Below are 19,977 nucleotides of genomic sequence, written 5' to 3' on the forward strand. Positions count from 1 at the left end.
AGTGTGTCCATATGTCAAGGGCTTGGCTCTTTTCTTAAGCCCCTAAAGTTAAATGCTTGAAGAAAACAACTATCAAAGGTTCCGCATGTGGAAACATTACACATCGATACCAATAGCATAAGTCATTTTTAATTAAGTGAGATATATGTCGGTACTAATACTGAATCCTCTTGGCAAGGTTGTTATTCCTTGGAGCTGCTTGATCGTAATTTCCATCACTCGCTTTACATACCATCTTAAACATTCAGAAATCTGTTTGAACCTCAGAAAGAGAACTTAAATTATGAGAGCCAATGAAATGGGAACATTAACATTTTGTTCTTGTGATTGGGTAATAGAAGGAAAAACTTGGGAGACTGAGAATATTGGTGCGCAGCTACAGTATATACTCATTCACACATACTGCAAACCTGAACCCTCATAAACAACGGATTTTGAAATGAAGCAGACATGGACCAGGCTTTACACTGACAGGTTCTTACTCAATGTAATGTTCACGTGTTTATAAACGTCATTGTCAACCCTAGAGTTCACTGTAATTGCAGTCATTCATCATTTGTATGACTCAAATCTTTACATCACTGAAAGGTACTAAAGTTAATATACTTTTAACGATTGGCATCTTCATTGAGAAACTGACCATTTCTACTTTTGTATAGTTTTCTACTGGTACTAGTTTCACAATAGCATGCAGTAAAAAATTCCAACTAAAATCAGAACAATTCCAGGGAGTAACAGGCAGGGTCCTATTTTGAACATATAAGATTGAATTTAACCACAGAAATATAAAAGGTTTATAATGAAGAGAAGACATTATTGATCAATCAAATCTACTATAAAATAGTCAGCTTTGTCTTGAAGTAACATGACAAAAAAACAGAAGTGAATTGATTTGACATGTAAAAATAATGTTGCTAAACGGTCCAATGTTTTGCAGTGATTTTATCGGCCGTTGCATCACGACACAAAAGTCCAAAAGACAAATGTGAAATGAATTAGCATTTTCAACATCACAACCTGTCTTAACTAGAAGACAGCAATTCTGCAGACGAGACTGTAAGAGAGTTGAATCAGATGTGGTAACAGTGGTGCCCTGAGTGGGGTGGTCAACACACTTCAATGGCAGGTGGGGGTCAGTCGAAACACTTGCGGAGTTATGCGGCACAAATGCATACACATAGGGGTGTTGTCTTGGCTAAGGAAACAAGCACCGTGGTCCTACTTGAGGAAGTGCACTTGGGGAATGCAAACCAAGCAGATGGACCTCTCTCATTTGTGTGTACTGCCTCTGGTGACCCACTGGGAAATGTTTCCTTATTGAATCAAGGAGCATCAAACGCTTCATTGGAGCAGAGAGTGAACCGAGTCCGAGCTGCTTGACGCATATGAGTCTATTTTTTCATCATTTGTAATGGAAACGGTGGCAGTGAGCTGGCAAACACATCCTAGATCCAATTTGAAAGGTCTTTCAAAGAAAATATGGCTGGCATCCTTATCACATTTAAACTTACTTAATAGAAAGTGAAATATTGTTAGCGATAAGGCTGCGTAATGAGGTCAAAAGTGCCTGCTCTCACTAAAATACTGGATTACTGCTTAATACCGGTCTTCTTCAGAATGACTCATTGGTTCACTACATTACTAAAACAACAACAACAACAAAGATATCATCCAATCCAATTACAAAGTAATGCAAAAATGGGTTTGACAATATAATTGAATCCATAAGTTTATTTTGAGCCGGCTTGAAAAAAAAAATAAAGTACAAAATTATAGCTCAAACAAATTGTTGGGATATTTGGATCATGAGATGTAGTGAGATTTTGGATGGACATTGCAGCCACTTTATTACAAAAGGTCCTTATTGTTTTGTATGGCCTAAAAAGCACTCACCCTTTCTCTCTCTCTGTCTCTCTCTCTCCCTCACTCTCTCTCTTTCTCTCTCTCTCTCTCTCTTTTAACACAAATGTGCGTACGCACACATTCACAAACGCTCGCTGGCCCCGGGGCGATCCGATATTAGACAGTGAGATGACTGTGCTTGTGTGAGTGCACCCAGCCGATGATGGAAAGTCAATAATGCATTATGAAAAAAGAGGGGATTTATGACCTTGATGAGCCCCATTGAGCTTAATTAGGCCTCAAGGTTGATTTACATACAAGTGTACAATGGCGTTTCATGAGGCTATGTATTTTTCGAGTATAGCGTTACTGTCAGGACCAAAGCACAGAATTTCCTGTAGGATTAATAAAGCAACAGCATTTTTTTCGTCTGAAATAAAAGACGAGAAACCATGAGAATTTTACATATGGTAATATTATACTTAAAATGGAGGTCATATATGCTACTAGCATTTCCTCCATTGACCTTTGCACACTCAAGTGCTGGATGGAGAAGTGTAAGTGTTTGGTAAGAAGTACCCAACAGGTTGCATTTCTTTGTAAAGAAGCCCATCTTAAAACCAAAATTGTGTCCTCGCTGAAAAATGAGAGGAGCTATTTCACAGTCATGTACCTGTATCACAGATGCTCTTGATAGCCCCCCCGCTGTTGCTATGGAAGTAGTAGAGATGTAAATGAACTGGAGGAAGTTGGATGGTGGGGAATACAAATGAGGTTCAAACATTTGTTTCCTTGCTGCTTTTTGCCTCGTCGTCTTCCTCTACCACTGTCATCATGCTTTTCCCTTGGTCTCTTTCCAAGTGTTTTTCTTTCTGAATATTTGCCACTATAATCCATATTCCAATATTGCGTAGGATTTAGCTCTCACAACAATCCTGGACTCGTATAACACCTTGATGAAAGAGAAATAATATAAAATGAATGAAGTTTTGATGACTCATGAAAGTATAATCTTTAATGACACAAATAACTCTTTGGACACACTTTGCTGGAAGAAAGAAACAACAATTAGTGGTTTTGTTCTGCAAACAGTGTTGGCGTCTGGTGTGATATTTGCTCATTGTGGCAGCCTCCCTTGAGCCTAAATGTCGATTTGGTTCTGTTTCGTTTGGTTGATATTTGTTGTTTTTTTTCATGATGACAGATCACTGTTGTTATCATTTTCAAGTGATCATTGTAACAGTCTCAGTGTGAAAATTGCTTCAAGAACATCTGACCACAGAGTCAGACTCAAACTACTGGGGGATCCTAGCCACTAAGCAAACTTCCTACCTTACCGAAAATGAGCTGCGGCTGGTTTGGTAGATTGCTCGAACACTGCCCTTTCATGGTGCGTAGCCGCTGCTCTAACTGAAAAATCCTTGGCCCCGTGGCGGCAAGTATTCTACAATTCTGATAAGTATTGAACAGGAGAAGGAGAAGCCATGGTACTGGGGAAAAAAGGAGCGATACTGTTCACTTTTGACTGAAGTCTGGCCGAAACCGTATGAGAGTGGAGAGTATGAACTTTAAATTTGCTGGCAAATTCATAAATGTCCAACAAAAAGTAATCCAACCACTACACAGTAAGCGACACGTGTGAAAATCGTAAATTAATTAGGATGTTACTGCATATCATATATCAGCCAGAAAGAGGCGCCCATGTGGCCAAAAATAAGGGTGTTATTAAAATACCTTTATTGTATTAATTATTCAATTAATGATTCCATCAATTAAGAATTCATGAGTGTTTGAATTACATTTATTTAGACCTGCATAATAAATAAATTAATTAATTCATTGTTTTTGTTTCTTGTTATTGTGGTTATGATTATATCATTTTTGGGAATGGTCTTTTATTTTTTTTCCGCTCAATTTATATTTGCTGAAGGAAGCTATAAAACATTTAGAAATACCTCCATGATCATTTTTACACTTAAAGTTTATATAATTTGTGACCTATTTCGTTACTGTGAGGGATTATATTTATTCATTGATATTAATTTTAGGCCCTAGTACCACAACTTGATATTTTACAGCACTTTTCCTAGTTAGCAGTCTGTAATTTCACAGTTTCTTAACTTGCCATTTTTCTAGAACACAAGTTGCAAGTTGACATTATTGTTTTTATATCTCTATCCATGCCTCACATGAAGAAAATATATATATAAAGCCACTATTTTGGTACCAATATGTCGTCTGACTGAAAAGTTATATTTCATCTTTCAACAATGAAAACACATTTTATTCTTTCAAAACTGTCCCCCAATGGCACTACTAACATGGAAAAGAATACATCTGAAGTAACAATTCGTTCTCTACAATAGGGGACGCAGCACACCTCATATCCTGCTGTTTGCAGGTTATATGAAATATTTTGTTTCTTCACCCCTGGGTGGACCTGACTTCTGTTGCTGTAAAGGATATCTGTGGATTATAGAGTCAGCTCTGTGGGAAGAGTCTTAACTTTAAGGTTTCTTTTCCCTTGTGGCCTTCCTTAACTTGTACCATAGAGAAAGGCCTGGGGTGGCAGAACTTGGAGGACTCAAGCTGCGTTTCCTGTAGCTCCCCACTAATGCTGTGGGCCACACTATTATTTCCCCGCAAATCCGACCCTAGTGAGAGACCTTGTCAGATCAAGAGTGCCAAATAAGAGCTGGCCAAAGGGAGATGCTAGCTCTTTTAAAAGCAGCAGTTTAGTCCTCAGCAAAAGGGAAATCAAAGTGCTACACTAACTGTAGACGACAAGCATCAGGAGCGTCTGTGTCACACTCTCAACTGAAAAATTATCTGCTTTCCCATCAAAATAATCTGGAGACCTTTGTGTTCGTGTCACAGTCATGGCAAGGGTTAGTGGTTGAATAGGCCTTTTGATCAGTTTAGCCCTTGGACTCCGTCTGGAGGCATTGGTTACTCACGTTACAAAGGGTCATTTTAATAAGAAAACTTGAACCGCGTGCAAAAAAAGTCCCATTGAGAAGCCAAATAGTTGCATATAGGTTTTATTTGTATATATATGTGTGTGTGCTGTTTTAGGTGTGTTTTATGACAACTATTTTTTTTTACCCCATTTGAATTAAAAAAAAAAAAAAAAGACAAGATTTAACAATAGTCCCTGAAATATGCATGCCTAGGAACATTACTTAATCAGGAAACTGCTATGACTACTGCTGGGCATTATGTAAATGACTTTTTGAATGTCAGTGCATATGTAGGTTTAAAATATATACATATACTGCATGTAATAGGACAGGACTGGATGCAGTAATTTTGTTGCTTCTGTTCCCACACTACTTTAAAGAAAATATTACGAACTCGATATGATTATGTTGTTTTCTTGGCTGTTTCAGAGTTTTTTTGTGGGTTGAGTCAGTTGTATTCTGTGATTGTCCTTGGTAGGTTCAATGATAATGACTTGTTTTTAGCAAGTATAGTACATGTTTTAAGCTTTCTCCATGGCTGATGGAGACCTTAATGACTCGCTATTCCGATGAAATAGGAAGGTACTTTGCTCATTACCCCTGCTTCAGTGACACTCATATCCTACCAGATGGTCACTTTCCAATTGATTTGGCTCATCTGCCCCCTCCCCCTCCCAAAAAAAAAAAATCATTATTATAATATTGCACTAAAGAGACTGTGCACAATGGCTTTGTCTTACATATGGGAAACTCTCACAGTTCCAAAGCTGCAAATTCAGTATTGGCCTAATGTCATTGCAAAGGTTACACGGTAATAAATGCCAGCCTGGGAAGCTTTAAATAGAGGCTCCTCATTGGTATTATAAAGTGCTATAACCCATGGAAATAGAGGTCCTTTGCTCAAATCGAAGTCAATTATCAGTATCTTATAACAACATGTACGATAAGCAGATCTAAAGGTTGAGTCGTCACATTGTAAACTGAAATGGTACTTAGAAGAGACCAAGACGTCAGAATCAAATTTAATGGCCAAGTATGTTACAACACACAAGGAATTTGTCTCCGGCAGTTGGTGCCCCCTTATACAACATTCATGTTGTGGCTGAATAATCTCAATGTGCACATATTTATAGAGGCCTACCTCATTAACATGTCTTTTTTGATAATTTTTTTAACAAACCCATGATCACTGAATTTATCTCTTTTGATTTGTATATGCACAATTTCTAACAAAGTCATTATCAACACATGGGAAAGCAAAGCAAGGCAAGTACTCATTCACTTCCTAGGGCTATTGTACCTGTTATGGTATTCTTGTGCCTACACGTAGTGTTTCTCTTCCTTTAATTTTTCACCTGTCTCTGGTTGACGGAGAGAGCCTCAAATGCTTTTCAAGAGCTGGGAAGGACGGATTGACTAGAATGTCTGATTAGGAGGCATGTCGACAAGACCATGATAAAGATCTGGCCAGTTATCTCTCAGCTGCACCATGTTGCCATAGTCACAGCACTGCACTTCCTACATACTATTTTATTGAATATGCATTAGCTTTTTGAAATTTACTATATGCAGATATTATGAGGTTTGGCTGATAGAGATCACTTTATTGTTTTGTCAACACTTCCGTTTGTCTCTCCACAATCTGAAAACAACAACATTTAACATTTATGAGCATTCTCTTCTTGTAAAGAGGAAGAATAGAAGGCACAGACCACGTGTAAACGCAAACTAATAGTACTTTCTGCTGCTATGTTGTGTTTTTAGCAGCTTTTCTCCCCCTAAGAAGCTCTCAAAACAGTTACAATAATTTCATAATGAAACATTCAGATCCATTTGGATGCAGAGAAAGCAGCACAAAAATTCCACTACACTAAATTGATATTCCTTACTTGAATTACTGTCAACATATGGAGAGTAAATCATTTTCATATCATTGACCAGAATAATTTGGTTTATGATTCCAACCGCCAAATAACTCTTACTTACAGTATATGGCTCATTTGCATAATTAAATTATTTAGCCAAATGATAGTAAACATTGGATTTAGTGTGATCACACATGTGATCAAATTATCCTCTTGTAATTGCGATTCATCAATATACCAGTCCAAGACTTATGGTGCTACGCTGGTTTCACCCCCCACCCCTACCCCCATGCATAAATACAGTTTCGCCTACACCCAAAACCCAAACTCCATTTCTCATTATGAAAAATACAAGTAAACAAAGATAGGTGCAACTCCTATATCTATCTATCTATTTCAATATATATAGAGCCATCCATTTTCTGAGCCGCTTATCCTCACAGGGGTTGCAGGAGTGCTGGAGCCTATCCCAGCTATCTTCATGCAGGATGTGGGGTACACCCTGAACGTGTTGCCAGGCAATCTCAGGGCACATATATACAAACAACCCTATATACATATCGTCATACATAATACAGGTGGCAGTTATCCATAAATGGTTAGAGTTTTGATTCAAATTGTTTTGCACGCAACTGAGTGCCATGCTGCGTGTGGTATTTTCCTTTTGTTTTCTTTTTTTCTGTTGGTTGTTTGATAGGCTGGGAAAGTAGTACAGCCTTAGATGTATTCAATACAGAGCGACTCTTGGACAATAATACACTGAGACAACTGAGGAATTAAGTGCATTTTGGGGACATACCATTTCATCCAATGTCTGGATTTTGACTCACTAATTGAGCATTATTACAGGGCCTGTCATCTGCGTGGTTGGAAATACATCATAATTCCTGCAATACATGAGTGAGAGTCATAGTATTCATAGGTGTCAGTGTATAGCTGCAGTCTGTTTTCCTACTTAAGCACAATGACTACATCGATTCTAAATAATAAAACCAGAAACTGACTTTTCAAAGGACCTCTCTGGTGGTTTAAGTATTTTAACAGCAATTGCTTCATAGTGAGCACCAGTGGGTATGGCTCCCAAGTTAGGGATCAAACTCAAATGTTCTTGCACATAACTAAAGAGGCCAACTTGCACTAAATAACTACAAAGAGAAATTGAATTTTGGGTAGAAAGTAACACAAGCATCACTCATACAATGTAGTAAGTATTTTCAATGAAAAAAAATATGTCAATATATTACAGTGTCTAAAATGCAATCTGCGTGCAGCAGCCATGGAGGTTAGTATTTGTGTATAAAATGTGACACTGACTGAGTTTGTACTTTGCTTTTCCACATTACACTGTCCACTTTTAACCACACTGACCTGAAGTCAAAATTGACCATCAACAGCTGTTCCTAACATGCCACAATTGAATATTTCCACCTCCTCACATAATATATTTGACACAAGCCATTACATGTACAGAAAAATTAAGCACAGTAAGTGCTCCTTTTTTTTTTTTTTACTCCAGCAAGAAACAGCTACAAAAATAAAACATCTGAACTGTATTATTTTGTCATTGTTCTACACAAGATTTCCTGAAGAAAAAGCCAGCACAGGAAGAAAAGATCCTTCCTTGATTGGACGCCCCTAAACAAATGAAGTCTTATCGCAAGGTTAGCTAGGCTGTGGCAGCAGCCCCTTCCATACAAATATATCCTTTGTTTACTCTCAGCTCTACACTACACTGAGCATCTTTTGAAGAAGAGCTTTCACCTGATTGGTGCACAAATGGAGGATCAGGCTATATAAAGTGACATTTATCTTCCTTTATAAAATACCACAGTAGCATTTTCAGGTGAGGGGAACAATTCCAAAGCTTAATCCCCTCCCATTGTAGCATACCATTTAATCAGACAAAGATAATTGTATTTGCACTTAATTGATGAAGTAGCCAATAGGGTAAAATTAAGTGATCTATTCCAAGCAGTTTTAGTAGGCCTGAAGTCTGTAGTTAAGGCAACTGCTGCCGCAAAAAAAGTGCTTTGTAAACACAAGAAAATGCTTGTATGGATTGGTCTCGTTTATACAGGTGCCAGTGAAATACAGCAAAACAAGTGCTTATAACCCAGCCGCAAAAACCTCATTAAAGAGCCTGCAGCTCTGGAATATAGCCATCACACTGGCATTTAAGGGACAAAAAAAGCAACAGATGCTCAAAAATGGGATATTATGATTCAGTGCTGCTTGTTGTTTAGAACAGAGGAGCAGCTGGCAATTTGGTTCAGCTTTATACTGTATCAGTGTGCCATAATACTTGAAGACCTGGTAAGGCATAAGTAGCCAAAGATGTGCTGTAATTGGAACTTTGCTTCTTTATGTTCACTTTCAGCTGTGCAGTTTTTGGCTAACCCCACGCCCATACTCAGCCTCATACCACCCCAATTCGGGCTGATTTTGAACAGTTGATTTCCTCCTTTGTTTACTTATATCTTCAGGAAAAACGAAAATAAAAGTATTGTAATGTACCACAGGATTGAAATCAAAGACAGATAACACCAGTCATACACTGTGATGGCACATGCGCGCGTGTACACATGCACACGCACACGCAGACACCTTTGGATGTACTATATATATTTGATCAGAAGAATTTCAGGTTATGTTAGTTGTTTGTGTGTTTTTGCTCATTCATATTATTGAAAGAACCTTTAATTATAATTAACTAAAGAATTAAATAGACTTTTTAGCTGAACAATTAAAACCTTTACAGTTATAGATTTTTAGTACTTTTTTTCATTTTTATTAAGGTCCACCTATGGTTAGATTTATGCAATGAAGACACAATTTTACATCCCAATACTTTCAATTTCCCATTAACAATATTTTTCCTGATATTCATGATTTCCTTTACATTATTCATATCCAACCATCCATTTTCTTAGCTGCTTATCCTCATGAGAGTTGTGGGAGTGCTGGTGCCTACCCCAGCATGTTTTTGGGATGTGGGAGGGAACCGGGGTGCCCGAAGAAAACCCTCGCAGGGATGAGGAGAACATGCGAAGTCCACACAGGCGGTTTGAACCCGGGACCTCACAACTGTGAGGCCAACACTTTCCAGCTGAACCACCGTGCTGCCCTAAATACTTATTAAACATGACATTAATAAAAAAAAAATTCTGCTCTTTTGTTCAATTACATATATATATATATATATATATATATATATATATATATATATATATATATTTATATATAATCGAACAAAAAAAATATATATAACATTTTATACAAACCACACAATTAAATGAATTAAAAAAAATCCAGTGACCAAATAAATACAATTTAGAATAATGCCAGCACATTTCAAGACTTTCAGTTAAGTGCACAAATTGAAATAAAAACAACAGAAGTGTTTAATGTAACATTTACGTAGAGTGCCAACCTTTAATTTAGTGTAAGTTGTAGTAAGCGGAGGAACATAAATTACTGGTCTCTCAGTAGTGGCAAGATAATCTTATGTTATAAATAACAGAGGATTTTATCAGACAATAATTTTACATCTCCAATATATATTAGTATTATGCCACTCAAGTTAGAGCCTGTGGATAATGTACAGAAAGTATTAGCTCACTGGCGTTAAACCCAAGAATTATTAATTGATTTAGATTTAGTGATTTTTGTTTGTTTGTTAAAGTTACACCACCGTCTAATATTAAGACATTTAAGAAACAAGAAGCAAAGAATTAAGCCTTAGTACCACAACTTTTTAAATGTAACTGTTGTATTGCATCTCATTCCATTTTATGAGTTTACCTCATGTGACCGTTGAATGAAAACATATTGCATTTCAGCAGAGTAAGGAAATATAAAAAGACGTTACCTTTGTTCATATGCATCTTTTACATATTGTGTTTCTTAATGTTGGCCCTGCTCCTGATTGATTCCCCTGATAATGCTCCCTTTCCACTCCCTCAGGGTTCAGTCGGGCTGCCCTGCCATTTGGCTTAGTACGGAGAGAGCTGTCTTGTGAGGGTTACCCCATCGATTTGCGCTGTCCAGGAAGTGATGTCATAACGATTGAAAGTGCCAACTATGGGCGGACAGATGACAAGATCTGTGATGCTGACCCTTTCCAGATGGAGAACATTAACTGCTATCTTCCAGAAGCCTACAAGATCATGTCACAGAGGTAAACTCTTGCATTTGTATTTGACACTTTTCTTGTGAACTTGCCCCATTTGGCTTTCCTTTTTTTATTTCAAAATCCCTCTGCTCCTCTTGGATTTTGAAGGAAAATCTTTAACATGGTTGCTGTCCGATTGATTCAAGCCATCAAAAAAAGACAAATTCAATACAGGAGCTGTGGAATAGGGGGTGGGAAAGGCAGCGGTATTCTGTCAGCATGCAAGGACAACATGCAAGGCAAATCATACAATACTGATGCAAAGCCTAAAATGACAGTTAATGATGATTATGAATCCAGAGTTATGCTCACAAGTGATAGTAAATTTAATGTTTCATTCTGTACAATTTTGCAGGACTGTTACTTTTAGTTTTACTTATAAGTGAAGCTTACTCTAACTCTTAACAGCCCTTAAATGCTTATTTATAACAAACTTCAACAAAGACACACATATCTTTGTTTTGATATAAAGCACCACGAGTTGTTAATTATTTTGATAAAAGCAGGTTTTTTTCATTATCCTAACCAGTCTTTGCGCTTTACATATTTATAATCATCAGTTTTATTGTCTCCAGGTTTTTACATTTATTTATTTATACATTTAGTTGTTTTAATCATACTGTAACTACCAGGAGTATTGTTTTTGAAAATGACTTAAATCACAGTCTTCCACATTATTATGGATGAACAAAAATGTAATAGCTTGTAAAGAACTCTGAAAGAAGTCTGCCATATTTTTGTTAGTACATAGAGTTGCTGTAATTTCTTGTATATTATGCCTTTTTTTTCTCCAAAATCAATTGTGCTTGTTATACATGTGTATCGGTGAAAATGAAAAAAAAATCCCATTTTATAAATCTAGAAGTTATGAAAAAAACGTTTACACTCTCATTACAACATTCCACTCCCACCTTGAGGTTATGAGGAAGTGTACACATTCTAATATATCACCACCACACAGAGGTTATGAAAAAAGTGTAACTTACACTTTCATTCAAACATAACAGGAGTATTTATGACTCCATAGATATATACTTCTCCTCATAAGTTTACTCATCCAAAAATTGTAAAATATTGTTTTTTTTTTGTATTTGACTAATGATTGCACAACAAACATAATTTTCTTCGTGTTTATGTTTTGTTTAATGAGAATACTTACTGAAATGTTTGACAGTTGAATTTGAATTCCATTCAAATAAAATTAAATGAGTTTTGCTAGGCCCTTCATATTTTTTTTTTTTTTTTTTTAAGAATTGTTCCCATCTTACAAATTCTGGCCTTTTAATCTAACATATGATGACAAACGTGTTTTCTCATTTACTAAATGCAGGTATGGCTGTGGATTTAAAAACAAGACCTTTACATATTCAAATAGTGCTTAACTTCAGAATAATTATTTAAAAAATTAAATACAGATAATACTTTGATTTGATCATATGGGTCGAAGCAAATGCATGCATTGTAAAAATGCAATATACATAGGTAAAAGGGTTTTCCAGAATTTATACAAATTAAAGACGGTTGTGCATGATACAGGGGAAATAATGGTAGGTGTACTTGCTGAGCTGTGGAGGTATAAAGTTGATTAGCCACACAATGAAGTTATGTAAAAGAGTAGTGGATCCTAGACTCAGGACACATGGGATTATTTGTGAGCAGCAGTATGGTTGCAGTATGCAAGTTGGCCAGACAGACTGATAGAGATGGGAAAGGTGTGCAGCAGGTTAGTGCGATGAAGGATTCAGATCGAAATGTGTTGACCAGTGCCAGTAGTGGGCTAAATAGATGGGAAAATACTTTGAGAACAAAATGAGAGCGAAGCACGAATAGAAGAGGCAAGTGTGGATCAAGAAGTGGCAATGATTAGAGTTAAAAAGGCACTCAAGAGGACAAAAGAAAATCGGAAAGGCAGTTGGTCCTAATGACATATCTGTGGAGGTATGGAAGCAATTTGGAAAGATGGCTGTGCAGTTTTTGACTGACTTGTTCAACAGAAACTTGCAGATCAGAATATGCTTAAAAAATTTGGAGGAAAAGCGTGCTTGTTCCAATTTTTAAGAACAGTTGAATGTGCAGGGCTGTGTGAACTAAAGAGAAATGCATTTGATGAGCAATTAAGTTATGGAATAGTAGAGGGTAGACTCATGATACACAAAAGTACAGGACAAAAGTAAAAAAAAGTAAGTATTTGCGAGCAACAGTACTTTAATACTTTAATGCCTAGAAAGAGTACTGCAGATTTATTATTTGCCTTGAGGATGTTTATGGAAAAGTACAGAGAAGGTCAGAAGGAGCTACAGTGTCTTTGTGGTTCTAGAGAAAGTTTCTGACAGTGCACCAGGAGGGGAACTGTGGGAGTGCATGCAGAGGTCTGGAGTGGGAGAGAAGAAGGCTTGAATAGTATAGAACAGTGGTGACGTTTGCTATAGGTGTGACAGAAGACTTTAAGATGGAGGTTGGACGGCAGCAGGGATCAGCTCTGAACCCCTTCCTGTTTGCCGTGGTAATGGATTGGGTGACAGATGAGGTTAGACTGGAATCCCCTTGCACCATGATGTTTCCAGATGACATTGTGATCTGCAGTGAAAGCAGCGAGCAGGTGGTGGAACAGTTAGAAAAGTAGAAAGGGGGAGGCTTGCACTGGAAATGAGAGGATTGAAGATTAGCTGAAGTAAGAGAGAATATACGTGCATAAATGAGAGTGGTGGAGAGGGAATGGTGAGGCTGCAGGGAAAAGAGATAGGATGGTGGACGACTTCAAATACTTGGGGTCAAGAATCCACAGCAATTGTGAGTGGGGTAAGGAACTGTAGAAACCGATGCAAGCAGGTTGGAACAGCTGGCAGAAAGTGTCAGGTGTATTATGTTACAGAAGAGTCTGGTAGGATGAAGGGTAAAGTTTATAAAACAGTGGTGAAGCCAGCCATGATGTATGGTTTAGAGACAGTGGCACTGAAGAGACAACAGGAAGCAGAGAAGGAGGTGGCAGAAATGAAGACGATGAGATTTCTTTATAGGAGTGAGGAGGTTGGTTAGGATTAGAAATGAGCTCATTAGCAGGACCGCAAACGTTAGATGTTTTGGAGACAAAGTAAGAGAGAGCAGAAGACACATCTAGAGGAGAGAAGATGCTGGAGATGGGCTTACATGGTAAAAGATGACACGTTGTGGTGACCCCTAATGGGACAAACCAAAAGGAAATAAGAAGATACAGCAGTCCATTCCATGGTCTAGTCCAGCAATTCTCTCTAGCAGTGCCCGGGCGGTATTCAAAGCCCACGTGATCGCAAAAAGAGCTTGCTAAAATGTCAACAGTAGCAAGGAGTAAGAGTGATTATTGTTCAAATAAATCACAGATTTCATTTCTTTCAACGTTTTTCTTCACAACACCACTAGGTCAAAGCTAAGACAAGTTAAAGTAATGACAAACACCCTTGACAAGGGGGGCACTTTTAGCTATCAAAATAATAAATATTGGTGTACAAACACTGTATAAACTCGTACAAACAGCCAGTATAATACTCTTTGCCATATATTCTTCAAATTGTGAAAAACGGATTAAAATGCAAATATTCAATCTTGACTTGACTGTTACTGCAGGTATGTATCTCATTGTGCGCACCACAATGCCCCTCAGAGCTCAAGGCATAGACAACAATTACTTGATGTAACCCATCCAGCCATCTTCCAAGCCACTTATCCTCAAAAAGTGGGTTAATAAATGGATCTGTTTTTCACATACCAAGTGTTGTTGATTCTTCATCCCTAAATAATATACAATATAATGAATGGGAACCCAATGTATATTTTCCAACCGTAGCAGGTTTTGTCGAGCAGTAGGTAATTTTTGGGGTAACAGTACACTTGTGGCTTTGAGAAAACATTGTGGGGATACTGCTTTTCTGGTCCAGCATGACTGTGCGGCGCATTTCCGAATTACTTTGGTGTGAGAGAACTTGATAGCTTACATCTTATTCAAAGACCGTTATAATGGACTACAACTTAGATTTTGCACAAATGTGGGGCCAACATCAACTTTTCATTTCCTATCGGTGTCATGGCCAGGCTCTCCATATTTTGGGTGTGCAAAGGCTGATGATTTAGCGTGGAAGTCTGTCTGTGGTGTTTATGAGCATTCACATGCATCTCCTATTAGGGTTCCCAATGCAATAGCTGTAAATACCCTTAAAACATGAGAGCAGTTGTCACATTGGGATGCCATCAGGGGCAAAGAGCACTGGGTAGAATGACCTATGAATCTCACTGAAAGATCGTGCACGGTAGAGGAACGTCAGCAACTTTGGTTAGGAGCTTTGGGAAATGAAGTCATAAAACGCTGAAATAAAACAGCAGAGCCCTTGTATGCAGGAGCCTTATTGTCAATTCCTGTTTGATGAAGTCGGATAGCTGACTCCCATAGTCTGACTTGAAAGGGTTGGGGCTCTGTTCCCTGCTTGTGGCTCTGGGCATTACACAAACCAAAACCTCGCTCGGACAAAATAATACTGCACTGAAGCACAAATATTGCCCAGCAAGAGCTGCCTGTGAACAAAAGTGGTACAGTGTTGCTTGAATATACTTGGCCAGTATCTTTAAAAGACACGGGATCAGGTTGTATGCGCACTCTCCTGAGTGTGCTAGAGGCCTAGTAATGTTAAAGTTATTTTCAGTTTTTAAATCCCACTGCAGAATTGCAATGTTTAGTCTCTCTACAAACTGCAGAAATAACCTCAGAGAAGTTCTTATCAAATCCCAATGCATTGCCCAAAACAGAATGACACTAAATTCCATCAATATCACATTTCAGACATTACTTGAGGAATTGCAAGCTCTTGCAAGATATTGCATCACTGAAGAGTAGGAATTCATGCTATTATTCATCAGATTTTATTTTTTTTAAACCCAATATGTGGTATCTAAAAGCAGTTTTGGAAGCAGCACAGCAACAGAAATACTGCGATTGAAACAAATAAATTAAGTCACAGCAATCCATTGATGATTTATTGGTTGATTGACAAATCAGCTAAAATGTCAAGTGTATAATAACAATTATAACAATAAACAATAACAATAAAGAAATGTGTTGTTCAAAATGTCCTTTGAAAACATGAAATTACTGTCTATTAAATAATCAGATTTAAAAAAAAAACAAAAAAAAAAAACAATAACTCTTATGTCAGAGGTCCGGCTGTGATATTTTTCTGCCTGTCTGCCAACCTATAATGAATTCATGACCCACTTTGAGGTACTGAGCCACCATTTGAGAATCACTGGTCTAAAATATCCATCAATCCATTTTCTGTGTACTGCTTAACCTCACTAGGGTCACGGGCCTGCTGCAGCCTATTACAAATAGGGGCACACCCTCAACTGCTCACCAGCCAACCGCAGGACACAAATAGACAACCATTTGCACAAACATTCACACTTACGGTCAATTTCGAGTTTTTAGTTAACAGACATTCCGTGTTTTTGGGCTGTGGAAGGAAACCAGAGTATCCGGAGAAAACTCACACGGGAATCGGGAGAACATGCAAACTCCATACAGGCGAGCCCAAATTTGAACTTGGGTCTTCAGAACTGTGAAGTGCATTTGGATAACCCACGGGTGGGAAAACTTTTTGGCTCAGATTCTTAACTGACAGATCAATAGATGATGCCGATTGGATTAGTGTTGTTGCAGAAAAGTCACGCTGGCTGGCGAGAGCTGAGCTGGACGTAAGTGGATGCGGAAGGATGGTCTGTAGGTGAGCTCACGCCACGCAAAGTTTTTTTTTTTAATAATCTCCCCTCTTTTTCTACTTTAAAATACACAACAGCAACAAGACATCAATCTGGTTAGCACTCGGCCGGGCTGGATGGGGCCCATGGACCATAGTTTTCCCACCCCTGTGCTAACCAATCTTCCAACGTGCATCCTGTCTGAAATGTTATCTATGACAAATAGATTACTTAAAAATATTAATTTCTCTACACTAATTTAAGTGTGTGGCAGAACATTAGCATCCCTTTGGAAATCTTTGTTCATGTATCAATTCATGTATTCCACACTAATTTGTTTGGGAAGTGAGGAGAATTGGAAGGTTTGGTCATATTTGATAAATACTGTTGGCGCACATATCAGTTGGACACATTATATTCGTGACCACAAGAATTTAATGAAAATAACATTAAGATTGCTGTGGCTCAATTAGAAAATGTATCCATCCATCCATCCATCCATCCATTTTCTTAGCCGCTTATCCTCACAAGTGTCGCGGGAGTGCTGGAGCCTATCCTAGCTGTCAACGGGCAGGAGGCAGGGTATACACCCTGAACTGGTTGCCAGCCAATCGCAGGGCACATAGAAACAAACAACCATTTGCTCTCACAGTTACACTTAAGGGCAATTTTGAGTCTCCAATTAATTCTTGTTGTGGGATATGGGAGGAAAGCGGAGTGCCTGGAGAAAACCCACGTAAGCACAGGGAGAACACACAAACTCCACACACTAACCTTTAACATACGAGCAACGTTGAATAATGGTGCATTTTGAATTAGAATTGTTATTTCCTGTTCACCCTTCCCCGATGAGACATGAACTGGATCATACCAGAGTTCATTTATATGCTACGCACCTGGTTTGACATAATGATGTTCACACTTGACAGAACAAACCACAATGTCAGAACAATCACATTAGCATTTGTTTTAAAGCAAATCAACCCTGATGAATGTGAACACAGCCTATAGACATCTCTTTATTGAGTCTCACTGGTTCCTTTGCAAGATTTAATCCCTCCAACTCTTAAAGCAGTCCCAGTCCAAGGATGTGGAAATCTAATCACCTCTAATTATATGATGAGGACCACAATTAGGACAGGAAAAGTTCCCATAAGAAATGAAAAGATATCTTAAGCGCCAAATTTCTCAATGGCTCTGTAGATTTAGCATTTGAAAAGTTGCATTGCATTAAAACTAATACTCATTTAATAGATCCTTGCCACACATTTTATAGAAGGCCAAACCAGCAGTATTGATCTCTGTGAATATTTTTCCACCTATTCTTAGGAACATATCTCCCTTTCTGTTGTTTGGTGGATGACACTTTCAGTAGCCTTGACAAAAAACATGATGATTCGCAATACTAATAAGTAGCTTACGTTGACTGATTTGTTTTTGACTAATGAGTTTCAGTGCAAGTAATCAGGAGCAAGATCATTGATCACTGCACTGTTACACGGCCCAGTCGCACCATGCCAGCAGGTCACTGTTTTTCCAAGGAGTGAATCATTCACACAAATGATCAATGCTGAAAGCTTTCTAATAGATGAGGTGAAACTCATCTGTGGGCGCAAGACCAACACGGCCTGGACTGACATGAAAACCATTAGTGATTATCATTAAAAGGATTATTCAACAGTGAAACATTTTCATTTTAATAAAAGTGATACATTTAATCATGGGAGGCTTTTATATAAAGTTTCACAATAGAGGATAAATCCAAAGTGTAATCTTCAATGTTTTCTTTTTTTAGTATTGTCAATCACTGTAAGGCAGTTGTGGAACCAAAACGATAGTGCTCACACTATTTATATCAGTGACAGTGGTGCTTACATGGCTCTCCGAGGAGCTTCACTGTTGCCGCCTGAGAGCACAGCACCTTGTTCGTCTTCCCTGTACGCACGGTGAGTTTTATTTAAAGTGGAGCAGATAAACATTTCATAAGGAGTTGTTCCAGAGGGGCGCACATAAGTCCAAGGGCAATGAAACGGCTCCTTGTGCAACACTTTGATCATAATGGGCTAAAAGAAAAAAAAAAAAAAATCATTTGTCAGTTATTCTTAGTGTGCAATAATCTAATACCGAAAAAAAAGAAGTGGGAGCACATTGTTACTAAATTACTCATTGTAATGAGTATGTTACTCATTGTAATGAGTATGTTACTAATTACAATGAGAAACAAGTTAGTTTTTTTTTTCTTTCTCAATGTCCCTTTAGTTCCTCCGTATGTTACAGCCTCATCCCAAAATCAAATACATTCTTTTTTTCATTTTTTTTCTATTTACAAATTTATTAAAAATAATAATAAAAAACAGCTTTTGCCACAAAGCTCAGAATTGAGGTACATCATGTTTCTACTGATCATCGTTGAGAGGTTCCTACAGATTAATTGATGTCTACCAGTGGTAAATGCAATTGATGGTCCATGATTTGGAAAGGCACGCACGTGTCTATGTAAGGTCCAATTGATTAATTAATTAATTTAATTAATTAAATTAATTCATGCATTTAAATTTAATGTCCCAGTGCATGTCAGACCACAAACCAAGCATGAAGTCAAAGAAATTCTGCAGAATCTGCAAAACAGTATTGCCGCGAAGCACAAATCTGGAGAAGGGTACAGAAAAATGTCTGCTGCTTTTCAATGAGCTTAATGGCCTTCATCATCAGTAAATTAAAGAAGTTCTGAACCACTAGGACTTTTCTTAGAGTTGACTGCCCATCTAAAATGAGTAATTAGGGAAAAGGGGGCTTCTCTGAGGATAAGACAACCTTCCCGGACAAACATCTCTGCAGCACTCCACCAATCAGGCCTGTATGGTAGGTAGAGTGACCAGACGGACGCCACTTCTAAGTTAAAGACACATGGTAGTCCACCTGGAGTTTGCCCAAAGGCACCTGAAGGACTCTTAGACAATGAGAGAGAAAATTCTCTGGTCTCATGAGACAAAAATTGAACTCTTTGGCGTAAATGCCAGGTGCCGTATTTAGAGTAAATCAGGCACCGCTCATCACTTGACAATACCATTGACCAGAAATATTGAACTTTTTGGCCATGATTCCAAAAGTTATGTTTGGCACTAACTCAACACTAATCACCACCAACCTAGAGTTAAGCCTGGTTGTTGCAGCATCATGCTGTGGGTATGTATTTCAGCGGTATGAACTAGGAGACTCGTCAGGATTGAAAGAAAGATAAATGCAGCAATCTACAGGGACATCCTAGATGAGGACCTCAGGCTGGGGTGAAGGCTTACCTTTCAACAGGAAAACGACCCTAAGCACATGGCCAAGACAGCAACAAAGTCGCTTCAGGACAACTGTGAATGTTCTTGAGTGGCATAGCCAGAGCAATGAATGGGCCAAACTTTCCCCA

At 38.1% G+C, this 19,977-nt stretch overlaps 1 protein-coding gene across 9 annotated transcripts in view; it reads left to right on the top strand.

The window, feature by feature from the left end:
• adgrl2a (adhesion G protein-coupled receptor L2a) overlaps positions 1-19,977 on the top strand; it is a 132,505-nt gene that overhangs the window by 43,855 nt on the left and 68,673 nt on the right. For all 9 annotated transcript variants that reach the window (XM_061824782.1, XM_061824781.1, XM_061824784.1 and 6 more), the window contains one exon: positions 10,631-10,844. In XM_061824782.1, coding sequence (XP_061680766.1) covers positions 10,631-10,844 — 214 coding nt within the window. The remainder of the gene's footprint in view (positions 1-10,630; positions 10,845-19,977) is intronic.

This window comes from Syngnathoides biaculeatus, chromosome 7 (genome assembly GCF_019802595.1).
Source record: "Syngnathoides biaculeatus isolate LvHL_M chromosome 7, ASM1980259v1, whole genome shotgun sequence".
Classification (NCBI taxonomy): Eukaryota; Metazoa; Chordata; class Actinopteri; order Syngnathiformes; family Syngnathidae; genus Syngnathoides; species Syngnathoides biaculeatus.